The following is a 13330-nucleotide window of genomic DNA, read 5'->3' as shown; positions in this document are numbered from 1 at the left end:
ACCTGCCTGAGCAAAAAGTGAGACTTCCACAGAAGAAAGATGCCGGTTGGAGCCTTAGATTTAATATAGTCACAGTCTTTAATGAAAATCAAAGTTACATTAACAAGCCAAAAACTGAAAAATTACAAAAATATCAGAGAGCAGAATAATATTGCATTTAAAGATTGGTTTAGAGTAATATGAGCTGCATGGAAAAAACACAGGATGCTGCAAAGAATGCGTTCTCATACTATTCTTAAGATACACATCACAACAATGTTAAAACTCCAGTAATCAAATGGAACAGGAGAAAAAGGTAAGTTTCTCTTGTATGTTAGTAACATAGAAAAGCTAGTAGTCGTTGTTCCATCACTGCTTGATTGGCGTAATGATGTTTTTTATATATATTTGAGCCCAAAACTCCTGCTAGTTGTTACTCTGGAATTGGTTTAGCTCGTATTGGTTTAGCTGGTATTGGTCTAGCTGGTATTGGTTTTGCTGGTATTGGTTTAGCTCGTATTGGTTTAGCTGGTATTGGTTTTGCTCGTATTGGTTTAGCTGGTATTGGTTTAGCTCGTATTGGTTTAGCTGGTATTGGTTTAGCTGGTATTGGTTTAGCTGGTATTGGTTTAGCTGGTATTGGTTTAGCTGGTATTGGTTTAGCTGGTATTGGTTTAGCTGGTATTGGTTTAGCTGGTATTGGTTTAGCTCGTATTGGTTTAGCTGGTATTGGTTTAGCTGGTATTGGTAGTAGGCAAGGACATTCTGGCAGTAGTCGTTTTGGTGGTTGTTGTAGACGCTCTGGTGGTTGGATGAATGGTGGTAGTTTGGGGTTTTGTAGTTTAGAAAAAGATGTTGTGGTCAGAGGGAGAGTGGTTCTTTGAAGAATAGTTGTTGCTGGTGTTTCTGTAGTTGTAGGTTTACTGGTGCTCGGAGTGGCTGGGGCAGTAGTTGAGGGAGTACTGGTTGTCGTAGCAACATGGCCAGTTGTTGTTGTGGGAGGGCGCGATGTTGTACTGGGAGGTGTGGAAGTAAAAGTCCCAGATGTGGTACTGACAGGGACAGATGTGGTAGTAAGAGGGCCAGATGTTGTACTGACAGGGCCAGATGTGGTAGTTAGAGGGCCAGATGTTGTACTGACAGGGCCAGATGTGGTAGTAAGAGGGCCAGATGTTGTACTGACAGGGCCAGATGTGGTAGTAAGAGGGCTAGATGTGGTAGTTAGAGGGCCAGATGTGGTACTGACAGAGCCAGATGTGGTAGTTAGAGGGCCAGATGTTGTACTGACAGGGCCAGATGTGGTAGTAAGAGGGCTAGATGTGGTACTGACAGGGCCAGATGTGGTAGTAAATGGAGGAGATGTTGTTGTAAAAGGGCCAGATGTGGTAGTGGGTGAGCCAGATGTGGTTGGCAGAGATACAGATGTTGAAACGGGAGGGGTAGAGGCAGTTGTGGGAGGAGCAGAAGTAGTTCAAATGGATGGTGGGCAGTTACACGTTCTATTGAGATGAGGGTAAAGCTGGGTCACAGTGGTGTGGAGCGGACAGTTTGTTCCTGGAAATGCTTTAGATTGTGCTCCCAGTTCTCGATGGAGCTCGTCCAAGGTCTTGGTCTGAAGCACTGGATCTCCATCTTCAATGTTGTCACCCCAGTGTGCCCCTGCTAACCACGTCCCCTGACTCCTGCTGTAGCAGCAGAAAGCTGACCAGAGCATAGAGGGAATATTGACCTTGTTGTTGAGGAGGTTGTTGTTGTTGTTGGGCCGTGCTCCGATCACCACAAAGCCTTCTGTTTGGTCATTGTTGTTGATGCAGTATTTATCAAGGACACATTGAACGCAGGTCTCCATTTTACTCCAGCTTCCCTGATTAAATGAGTCTACTTGAGGAACAATGTTGGTCAGGGTAAAGGTCGATCTTTTGTTATTTTCGTTCAAACCATAGGAGCTTGGTAATAAATGCCCTTTGTCGAATCCTCGGGTGTTAATGTAATCAGTCCTAACGGCCTGGTGAATGTAGCTCTTCCTTCTGTCTTCCATCTTCATGTTTGCATTCCAATTTATGTTCTCAAGCTGTAATAAATGAAAAGATATATTACTGACATGGGTAGAATTGCAGTGGATTCATTTTTGGTAACACAAAGATATATCGTTTCAAAAATAAACATGCGATGTGAACATCCTGTCAATATTATACAATTTAAAGGAGACGTTAGTTAGTTGTTTTTGTTCTGCAAAGTAAAAAAAAACCAAAGTCTGTAAACAGATGAATTCATCCTTAATGCGAATTAACCATGATATCCACAGTTTTAGCTTTGAGGTGCTATCGGCTGCAAAACCCAGAAATGAGACAGAAACTTGAACAGGAGTTAATTCTTAAATCGCTGGCATGTGGATGTTGTGTGAGTTTGTAGAAATCACCCACAGATACAATATTACAGATAATAAGAATTTCTTTTCTGTCAAAAAACAAACCTGTGGTTCTATCTTCCAACTGCTTTGAGGTCTTGGTATGTTTAGTCTCCCAATGTACTTGTAAGCAGAGAACACTGGGATCTTGTTGGTAGTGTCGTAGAGTGTCACAAATGTTCTCAAGTTATTCAAGGTCTGGCAAATGGGCTGGTATCTGTTCTGGTCCAGGATGTTCCCTCCCTCCAAGATTCCCCCGATCTGTGGTGGAGTTTGGTGAAGAAAATATTCGTCACAGTCCGATATCGATGTCACCACTTTAGTTACTGTGGGAGCGGCGGACAGGAGGAGGAGGGCAAGGAGCGGCAGGAGGAACGGCATCTTCAGCGATGCCCCCACTGAACGCTGCGTCATCAGAGCAGAGCACAAAAATAATCATCAGTTCATTACAGTTCATCCAGGAATCTGTTATTTCACTGTCTTTAACATTGTGAGATAGGGCTTTTGTCAACATTTATAATATAATAAATGGATCATGGTGAAAGAAATCTGGCAAATTTAGTGGACAAACATTTATGAGTGTGTGAAACTTTGCGCTAATCCAAATAAAACTGTCGACCAAGCGAATTTAAAAGTGGTTTAATGAGGAGACTGTCATGTTCTAGTGTTAAATATATCCAACGTATATAATGTATAATGCACGACATCAACATACACATTTGAAACGAGATGTTATTCAAAATGTATGTGTAAATATCAAAATAAATGAATACAGAGTTCAGAGATGTATGTGTATGTATTCAGAATCAGAATCAGAAGTATTTATTGCCAAGTAGGTTTACACCTACCTGGAATTTGCCTTGGTATATAGGTGCATACAATGAACATAAAACATAAAAACACAATAAGTACTTTACATAAGAAAAAAACAAATATAAAATAAAGATATAAAAGATATAAAAAGTAAAGTAAAATGCAAAATGTAAAATGCAAAATGCAAAATGCAAAATGCAAAATGCAAAACAGGAGTGCAATGTGAGTGTGCAATATGCAATGTGCAATGTGCAATGTACTGTAATGTAATGTGTGTTAATGTAACACAGACTTGAGGCGTGGGGGCGGGATAAGAGTCCAAGTCAGGTGGGGGTCCCGGGCCTTGTTGATAAGGCCAACTGCAGCCGGGAAGAAGCTGGTCTTGTGGCGTGAGGTTTTGGTCCTGATGGACCGCAGCCTCCTGCCGGAGGGAAGTACCTCAAAGAGTTTGTGACCCGGGTGGGAAGGATCGGCCACAATCTTACCTGCACGCCTCAGGGTCCTAGAGGCAAACAGGTCCTGTAGAGATGGCAGATTGCAGCCAATCACCTTCTCAGCAGAACGGATGATACGCTGCAGTCTGCCTTTGTCATTGGCAGTGGCAGCAGCGTACCAGATGGTGATGGAGGAGGTGAGGATGGACTCGATGATGCAGGTGTAGAAGTGCACCATCATTGTCTTTGGCAGGTTGAACTTCTTCAGCTGCCGCAGGAAGTACATCCTCTGTTGAGCTCTTTTGGTGAGGGAGCTGATGTTCAGCTCCCACTTGAGGTCCTGGGAGATGATGGTGCCCAGGAAGCGGAAGGACTCCGCAGTGTCGACTGGGGAGTCTCTCAGGGTGATGAGGGTGGGTGGGGCTGGGTTCCTTCTAAAGTCTACAACCATCTCCACTGTTTTCAGGGCATTGAGCTCCAGGTTGTTCTGACCACACCAGGTCACCAGATGGTCAATCTCCCACCTGTAGGCGGACTCGTCCCCAGCAGAGATGAGCCCAATGAGGGTGGTGTCGTCCGCGAACTTAAGGAGTTTGACGGACTGATGACTGGAGGTGCAGCTGTTGGTATACAGGGAGAAGAGTAGAGGGGAAAGAACACAGCCTTGAGGGGAACCGGTGCTTATGGTCCTGGAATCAGAGACATAGAGGTCAGGGCGACGGGTCTGTAGTCATTGAGTCCAGTGATCTTTGTTTTTTTGGGGACAGGGATGATGGTGGAGGTCTTGAAGCAGGCTGGTACGTGGCATGTCTCCAGTGAGGTGTTAAAAATGGCTGTGAACACCGGAGACAGCTGATCAGCACAGTGTTTCAGGATTGATAGAGAGACAGAGTCTGGCCCGGCTGCTTTGCGGGAGTTCTGTCTCCTGAAGAGTCTGTTGACGTCCCTCTCCAGGATGGAGAGAGTCGTCACTGTGGAAGGGGAGGAGGGAGGGGGCTCTGAGGTGGGCAGTTGTGGAAAGGCGCAGGCCTTTGCTATGGTGGGGGAGGTGCAGTTGATGGGCTGGAGGGTGGTGTCACGGGGGATGGTGTCAGGACTGTCCCATTGTCTTTCAAAGCGACAGTAAAACCCATTCAAGTCGTTGGCCAGGCGTGGGTCGTTAGTGGAGTGGGGGGCTCTAGGCTTACAATTTGTAATCTGCCTAAGCCCTTTCCAGACAGAGGCAGAGTCATTGGCTGAGAACTGGTGTTGGAGTTTCTCAGAGTACAGACGTTTGGCTACTCTCACTTCCTTGCTAAACCTGTATTTCAACTCTATAAACCTGTCTCTGTCCCCACTCCTGAACGCCTCTTCCTTCTCCAACCTTAACCTTTTGAGTTTGGCTGTGAACCAGGGTTTGTCATTGTTGTAACACACCCTGGAGCGTGATGGAACACAGCTGTCCTCACAGAAGCTGATATAAGAAGTCTGTGTACTTGTCCAGACTGTTTGTAGCAGTCCTGAACACCTCCCAATCTGTACAGTCCAAGCACGCCTGAAGATCCTCCACAGCTTCCCTGGTCCACTGCTTTGAAGTCCTCACAACAGGTTTGCAGAGTTTTAGTTTCTGCCTGTATGCAGGAATCAAATGGACCATGACGTGGTCCGAGAGTCCCAGTGCAGCCCGGGGGACGGCGTGATAGGCACTGCTTACTGTGGTGTAACAGTGATCCAGACTGTTCTCCTCTCTGGTCGGGCATTTAATAAATTGTTTATATTTGGGGAGTTCGCGGGTGAGATTTTCTTTGTTAAAGTCGCCGAGGACAATAACTAAGGAGTCCGGGTTAGTCCGTTCCACACACAGTATCTGGTCGGCGAGCACGCGTTGTGCCTCTTGCACATTAGCCTGCGGTGGAATGTAAACACCGACCACAATGAATGAAACAAACTCACGGGGGGAGTAGAAGGGTTTGCATTTGATAAAAAAATATTCCAGATCAGGAGAACAGTGCTGTTGAATCACTGTCACATCATTGCACCAGCCGCAGTTAGTATAGAAGCAGATTCCTCCACCTTTCGTCTTGCCGGAGAGTTCCGTGTGGCGGTCCACCCTGAAAAGTTGGAAGCCAGCCAACTGCAGCGCAGAGTCCGGTATCGAACCACTCAGCCACGTCTCCGTGAAGCACAGGACGGAAGATGAGGAGAAGTCTCTGTTCTTACCAACTAGTCGCTGGACTTCGTCCAGCTTGTTGCACAGTGAACGCACGTTGGAGAGAAATATACCTGGTAGCGATGTGCGAAGTCCCCGCCGGCGGAGACGCACAAGTGAACCGGCACGTTTACCTCTCCTCCGTCGCTTCACTGTATGTACGAAGGTGAGGGCGCCTTTGACCAGAATATCCAAAATTTCGACAGATGAGGCAATGAAAGTCGGAAATAAATTCTCAGGAGTTATGACCCTGATGTTCATGAGCATTTCTCTGGTGAAAGAGCTCCCGGTTCTTAGGCAAAACACTGAATTAACTAACAAAACAAGACAAAACATCGCGCACCAACACACCGAGGCAGCGGTCCGCGGCGCCATCATGCATCAATCATGCATTCGTGTATAAATACATTTAAATCACATCATATATAAACTTGTTAAGTGCATAATAAAATTAGCTGTGCTGTTATTTAATTTCCACACATTTGTGGTCACTTAAATTACAAATGCAAATAAAAGATGCACAAACAAGAGAGAAAACTCACAGACACTTACCACGGCTCAGATTTCCTGAAAGTCAGTGATCTTCTGTTCACACAGCAGTGGAAACAAGAGCAAAGATCAACAGAGCTGAAGGAGGAAGTCCCATTTTTATATATTTCAGCCGTGTATGAAAGTGGGCGTGTTCCCTTCATCAGTAAGTTACCTCTTCATTTAACATTTCTGTATCCAGATCCCAGCAACACTGAGGTTCACAGTTCACACACACACACACACACACACACACACACACACACACACACACACACCTTGTGTTTCTTTCATCGTCTGCAAACCTTGTCTGCAAACGTCACCGATAAACTCGGCTGCAAGGTGACACACAGCCGAGGGATAGTTGGGAATCTGAGAGCTCGACTGCAAGACCTCGAATGTGAAATGTTATCCTGGGGTCAATCGGAGTCACGGGGGAAAATAAGAGAAATGAGAGTAGATGCCTGGAAGTCAGATACTGCATGAATTCAGAGAATTATATTTGAGTGAATGTGACACATTATTTCCAGGCAGACGGAATGGTCGTATGTCTATTTTGTGTCTGGTCAACCTGTCACAGCAAAGGGTCACAGACCAAATCACAGGAAAAAAACAAGATTTGAAAGCTGCACAAGACCATTCAACTTTTTATCTTAAAACAGCCGCTTGATTAAATTGAGTCTGATGTTTCAGTGACTGTGATTATTGAGAATGTTTCCTCTTTCATTCCCACTCGTCGAAAACAGACAGAAACACAGAAAGCTGCTGATTTCTGCTTTTTCTTGTGTTTCAACATACGACAGCAGAGTTTACACAAAATAAATAAAAAATATAGTTTTTATCGAGGTGTTTGGTTCATTATTAGAAATGTTGATCCTCATATGTGATGTTTTCTTCTTCATCAGCAGCAAACAGGTCTGATCAATCGGAGGACAGACGTTCAGAGGCTCTCTTTGCTTCAGCTCGAGCTGCAGGACGAGAAGAAAAGTAATAATCAGGGAATTTTATTTCACTTTTGGGGAAAAATATAAACTAATTTCAGGAACTCCTACCTTTAGCCCACATTGTGTAAACTTTCACAGCCACTATGAGCATCGCGGTGTAAAGGACGATCAGCAGGATGGTACAGGCCAGCCTGGGTGGAGACATGAGAGGAGGAGGAGGAGGAGGAGGAGGAGGAGGAAGGGGCTGAGCTCTGACTGCATGAGAGAAGAACAAATAACCAGCAGGTGTAGTAGCTGTGGTTTAGAAATGATTAAATCATCGCACACCACCAGCAAAGTGCTTTTAAATCTCTTGTTAAAACCACAGACTGAAATAAAGATGGACGCCATGACAGCTCCCAAAAGTGAAGCCAAATCATTTGGATTGACCCCTGGTGGCTGACTGCAGTATTGGTCATAAACCTCCAGTGCTAGTGGACGTCACTAAAGATGGTTTCCGTCATTTGAGGTGTTCGTGTTTCTGATAAGTTTGGTTTTAACTAGTTAATTAGTTTTAATCAGGCTGAAACATAACTGACAGCTGAGGCTCGCAATTGGTCAGAATGATGGATGTTAATACCAGGTCTGGCCTCTAAACTCTTTTTTAAGAATACAAACTGTAACCCGACCTTTGCTGCTCACAGCTAACCAGCTCTGCGGCGACCTTCCCTTCGTGGGGTGTTCACACATGTAGAGTCCTTCATCGGACTTGGACACCGACGGGAAGGTCATTTTTCCTGAGGCACGAGTCCCAATGACGGCGCCGTCTTTGTAGAAGTTGGCAGAGAAGTTAGAAGTGGTCGTGTTGTCGTCTTCCTCCTTGTAGAGACAGAGAAGCACCACTTCATCCGCCTCCGTCACAGGAAGAGCAGAACTCTTCAGGATCACTCTGCCGTCTGGAACACAAGCGTATATATTAAACCTGTTGTGGAGAAAAAGTCAGCATCAAACGCAAAAGATCCAAGCACATGTGGTGTTACCGGTAACGGTGAGGTTGATGGCGTTACTGCACTCCCCCCGCTCAGACTCACACCAGTACACGCCACTGTCAAAAGAATAGGCGACCTGAATGGTGAAGGAGGAGGGGTCATGTGACTCGCCCCAGCCAGTGTTGCACGGCTCAGAATTCCGAGCGGAGGTGTTTCTCCTCAGTGTCCAGACACCAGAGTTTGGCGGCACTGCACAGCTCAGATTGATGGAGTCATAGCGATGGAACTGGGATCTGTCGAGCTGGATGGTCACTGTCGCTGCTGCGGATTCACACAGAGAGAAAAACAGAGATTTAAAACCATCCGACGGAAGCCTGGACCTGTAAAGAAGCTTTTTACACAGGGTTATTGTTTTCACGCATGTGTGTGTATGTACCAAATAACTCCACAACGCATCGACGGATTTTCACCAAACCTGGTGTGAATGTAACTTGGGAGTTTATCTGAAGGTGATTCGATTTTGGAGCTGGATAATAGACACAAGCTAAAGTTAGATAGATATAAAAAATCTCTGCACCCTATCAGACTATAGACACGACCTGAAGCTTATATAGATGGAAAAATAATCTATGATCCTATGGTAGGAATCCAGATCAGAGTGGAGATCCAGGAATGTTTTTTTCCCTCATCTTTAATTTTGTGATAGGTTTTTATTTATTTTTTATTTACAGTGTGTGTGCAGTTTGTTGCAGATCCAAATAAAAATCCATATTTTGTGAATTTAAATGTGGATGGTACGAGCTCTACTGAGGGACATTCTCATTTAAAATCTGATATACAACCTCTAATTTTGTATCTTGCTTTAAATCCTATGTTCACAATGTACGCCTGAGCTGGCTGTGATATGTTATATTGAGAATCTGACAGCTAAAAAAGCTGCAGTTATGTTTCCTTGTCAAAACTTTCCACCATATACGAAAACAGGCAGGAAGCGTTACATCAAATGTTATAAAAAATACAAGCTGTTGAAGCTTCAAATCTCTCAGAGGTATGAGTCACTAACTTCAAGCAGTGCTGCAGATCACATCATTTCCACATTAATCTATATTCATTTGAGAAATAATAATAAAAATATAAAATAGCTCACAAAGCAAGAGGCAGATTGATGCGAAGTCCATTCTGTCCCCACGTCGTTCGTCTTGTTCCTCTCAGATAGGCGACGGTTTGTGAGCCCACATCCTGACACCAACAGGAAACTAACTCGACACCCAAATATGATGAATACATAAATCACACAGACTGTGAAACAATATTTTGTTTTACACCAATTTATTGTTTTGCACAAGTCTGCAATTATTGTTTTCTACACACGCAATTTCAATTTCAGACATGAGCAATACTTAAAACTCTGTATATTATTATTATACAATATAAGTACAATACAATTATACAGTATTTTGTTGACATTTCACGTATTTTTATTGAAAAAAAAGTATTTTGTTTTACTTATCTATTACATTTGCTAACCATATACTTCCCAATTCCTTTTTTGCTGAAGTAACAAAGTAAAGTTCCCCATGGTGCGATACTATCTTAAGGTCTGAGGAGAGACCTTTAGTTTCTTTAGTCAACAATATGCAGCTCAATCTCTACAAACCCACAAAAATTCACACCAGCCATCGACCTCAGGCTGAAACCACAACAGGAAATGATGCAGCCTGAGAAACGGAAGTGAAATAAAACTAGTACATTTCATTAAGAGCGCATATCCCCACCAAGGCCCCCCTTAAAAAAACCTTTCCATCTCACAAAGTTAAAGAAAGAATTCAACATTCCCCAGGCAGCTGTACATGCGCAGGACCCCACGATGCCCCCGACGTGTCCTGCAAGTCGGTATGAGTTACTCGAAGAACAGAAAGTGCTCACATGAATCATTAAAGTCACCTCCTAACGTCCAGAGTTCACATATCTTAAGAAGGAACCAAAGCAAAGAGGGAAAAGACCAGTTTTATACCTGGATTCCTGAACCCTGACTCCCAAAAAAAATAGATTTGAGTGTCATCAGCATAGAATTGATAAGCCATATATAATAATAGACCTTTTTTAGCACCAGTAATGCAAACTTTAGATTTTTTTTTTTGTTGAAAACCATCCAAACTCCCATCCCGCTGTCATTAAAAACCCTTTCAGGTGGAGCTTAGCGGGCCGCCACATTCAAGGTGATCAACAGGAAACACTCATGTGTCTCTAACTCGGCAGCAACTGCTCTGAGTCTTCAGATAAATCTGCCAGGACACTGAAACGGTTCGGAGTCACAGCTGAGAATGAGTTCCTGCTTAGATTTAGATTAGGCGGGACAGACAAACTCTTGGAACGTCTTAAAGGCCCATTCTCTGAAGTGTTTTGAGTAGGATCGGACGACACAAGGCCACGATACGGTGAAAGAGATGGACTGCGGCGTCTTCCCATTGGGCGGTCCGGGGCAGCAGTTTGCTTCCGGACGCCAGGTTTTGTATCCTTCTCCTGGGATAAGCTGCCGGATTCTGAAGGGTTGTTGTTGGAGGAGGCCCCTGGTTTTGGATTGTTGCCATTGGGAAACTGGTTTGGGTAAATAAAAATTGAGACGTCTGGTGAGGGTTGGGAAGGACGGCACAAACGTAGGCTGGTCGGGCTGGCGTGCGACAGAGCTCTGTGTCGATCTAATGCGTTTCAGTTCTTCAGTTAGTCTGCTAATAATGATCCCTTCTTTCTCTTGAAGCTGCGACTCCAGTCCCTCTTTTTTCTTAGAAGCTCACTGGTGACGGTTGGACTGCTGTCAGTCTGGCTTACCCGCAGGTCAGACTTTGCGTCCTTGTAACTTGTGCTTTGTACTGATGGCTGATTGCTCTCTGGAGGTATTTTTCTTCCCGCTGTGTGAACACACAAAAAATCTGCATTTTTATTCCTGACATTTCGGTGTTGGTACAATTAAAAATAGCAGCTTCTGAATTATTTTAAATGCTAACCTCGCAATGACAAACATTCTCTATTTAGAGCTTTTCAATTGGTCCTTTTTGGTCTTATTTTTGCCTGACTGCTCGTTGGAAAACAGAGACAGATAATTTTTCAAGAGCAACGATTAATTGCTGGATCAAATAAATAATCGCTCAACTAATATAATAAAAATAGTGATTATAAGCTTCCTACATCATTCATAATGATAAGTGGATGATTACATCTCTGCACATGCCACAACTACTGTTCTTTTATGAAATCAAATAAAAAGCAACGGTGCATCAACCTTTTGACAAAGGCAAATGTTTTATCAACAAAGTACAGAATTTCCCGAAAGATGCCAAAACACGATATATACATAACATATACAATAATATATATAATTCATTTAAATTATTTGGCTGAAGATGCTGGCGGCGATTTTGTATCTGCAGGTAAAAGGAAAAAGGTTTCTGACTTACCACAGTAGGAATATATTTTATTCCTAAAAAAACAGAGGAGGAAGACGAATCCAAACCCCGCAACAGCAACAGCAACAACAGCAACAGCAACGAAGGACCAAACTGTGGAGGACTTCGTGTCTTTAGCTGAAATGACAGTTTTTACCCACATGTTATATACTTAATAATAATTTATTAATGACTTGTTGCAATTAAAAAAATGCAGTCTAGAAGCGCACCAGACCTTCTGTAAAGTAAATCTGTGCATCTCTGGAGTAGCTTGTGTGAGGCTGGTGAACTCTGCAGGTGACCCTGAATAACACAGAAGATAAAAGAATTGAGTTGGGAATTTGAGAATTGCGTGGCTTCAGTTCACAGATGTAGAGTATTCTCCTGGAAGAGATGACACTGATGTTGTTTCATAACATTTAAATCATGGAAACTCTTGTAACACCTGAAAACATTACCTCCATGGTGGAGATAAGAAGAAGATGTGACTGCTTCCCAGTGGAGCCAGATAAACATCTCCTGTTAGAAGGTTTGAGAATGAAACTTAAAATGAACCTGTCGCTCTCAGTCGGCACTGTCACTCTCCCTGTGAAGGTGAAACATCCGCTGGAATCTGGACGTCGCTTTGGGTCTTCAGCATCGATGACCTTTTCTTGATGGTCAAGAAGAAACGTCATGTGAAGCTGCGGCAGCGAGCTGTTCACCTCACACTGCAGAGTCTCTACATCACCGGAACAACTGAGAGCTTTGGCTCAGTGGCAGCACCTGTAAACGTCCAATATTTCTGTTAAGAAACTTTTCTTTTATATTTATCATAAATAGAGATCTCCAGTATTTCACAAAGGTATATAAAAGATTTTATGACAGATAAATTCGACTGGACGTACACACAATGAGCTCCAGTGTTGTGACGACCTTCCGATGCCTCCCATGGAAAATACTGCATTCGTGCTTTCCTGCATCCGAGGGCCGCACGTTTGAAATCCTCAAGGAGATGTTTCCGTCTTTCACTTCGTTCAGGAAGAGACTGGTCCTGAACTTGAAGTCCAGATTCTTCATCTCGAAGGTCTCAAAGTGGTTCCGGTACAGAAAGGTGATGTTTTTTGGGACCAGACCCTCCTTGGACCACTCCACCGTTGGGACGTCTCCCTGGGTGGCATTGATTTGACACGGCAGAACAACCGCCTCGCCAGCAGAGGCCTGAATCTTCTGCACCCTGTCATCAGAGGTTTCCCCTGAGACTAAAAAGACACATAGAAAATGGCACACTCACATTTTATTTAACTTTTCATTATTGTTAAGTCCCATGAAAATAACCTAAACTGTTTAAATGAATCCTATCAACAAGAATAATTTGTGTAAACCTGATGCATAATATTCCTCTGTACCATAGAGCTCTATTGATATCTGAAAACTACTGCGACGTAGTTTACTTTGCTGCTGTGAGTAAACAGTGTCCGACCAAACGCAACTTCCTCTTGTCTGAGTAACATTTGCTAAAAACTACAATGCCAAGATGTTCTGGGTAAAAAAGACAGAAATCCAGTGGAGCATTCAGATTAAACCGTCACACACACCTGAACAACTGGACAGCAGAGCAGCGACCAGGACAAGACGAGCGTTCAT

The 13330-nt window shown here is 43.7% G+C and overlaps 3 protein-coding genes across 4 annotated transcripts; all 3 read right to left on the bottom strand.

Moving 5' to 3' along the window:
• Positions 1 to 1284: 1284 nt before the first annotated feature.
• LOC118102782 lies at positions 1285 to 6518 on the bottom strand. Of its 2 annotated transcripts, none has more exons than XM_035149274.2 (3): positions 6364 to 6518; positions 2453 to 2791; positions 1285 to 2050 (listed from the first exon to the last, which is right to left on the bottom strand). In XM_035149274.2, the coding sequence occupies exons 2-3, from the start codon at positions 2765 to 2767 to the stop codon at positions 1451 to 1453; spliced, it is 915 nt and encodes a 304-aa protein (XP_035005165.2). In that variant the 5' UTR covers positions 2768 to 2791; positions 6364 to 6518; the 3' UTR covers positions 1285 to 1450. The 2 variants fall into 2 exon arrangements, with proteins under 2 accessions (XP_035005165.2, XP_035005164.2); XM_035149273.2 differs by having other exon boundaries at positions 6374 to 6517.
• A 309-nt stretch (positions 6519 to 6827) lies between these two features.
• LOC118102783 lies at positions 6828 to 10607 on the bottom strand. Its single transcript, XM_035149276.2, has 5 exons — positions 9409 to 10607; positions 8313 to 8582; positions 7962 to 8228; positions 7402 to 7548; positions 6828 to 7317 (listed from the first exon to the last, which is right to left on the bottom strand). Exons 1-5 carry the CDS (start codon positions 9437 to 9439, stop codon positions 7271 to 7273), a joined length of 762 nt encoding a protein of 253 aa, XP_035005167.2. The 5' UTR covers positions 9440 to 10607; the 3' UTR covers positions 6828 to 7270.
• Positions 10608 to 10982: 375 nt separating this feature from the next.
• On the bottom strand, positions 10983 to 13330 carry LOC124851378. The gene is made up of 6 exons (XM_047338980.1): positions 13282 to 13330; positions 12646 to 12945; positions 12260 to 12425; positions 11940 to 12007; positions 11717 to 11842; positions 10983 to 11170 (listed from the first exon to the last, which is right to left on the bottom strand). The coding sequence occupies exons 1-6, from the start codon at positions 13328 to 13330 to the stop codon at positions 10983 to 10985; spliced, it is 897 nt and encodes a 298-aa protein (XP_047194936.1).

This window comes from Hippoglossus stenolepis, chromosome 23 (genome assembly GCF_022539355.2).
Source record: "Hippoglossus stenolepis isolate QCI-W04-F060 chromosome 23, HSTE1.2, whole genome shotgun sequence".
NCBI lineage: Eukaryota > Metazoa > Chordata > Actinopteri > Pleuronectiformes > Pleuronectidae > Hippoglossus > Hippoglossus stenolepis.
Note: the sequence above shows the minus strand (reverse complement) of the source record. Positions and strands in the feature narration are given on the sequence as shown.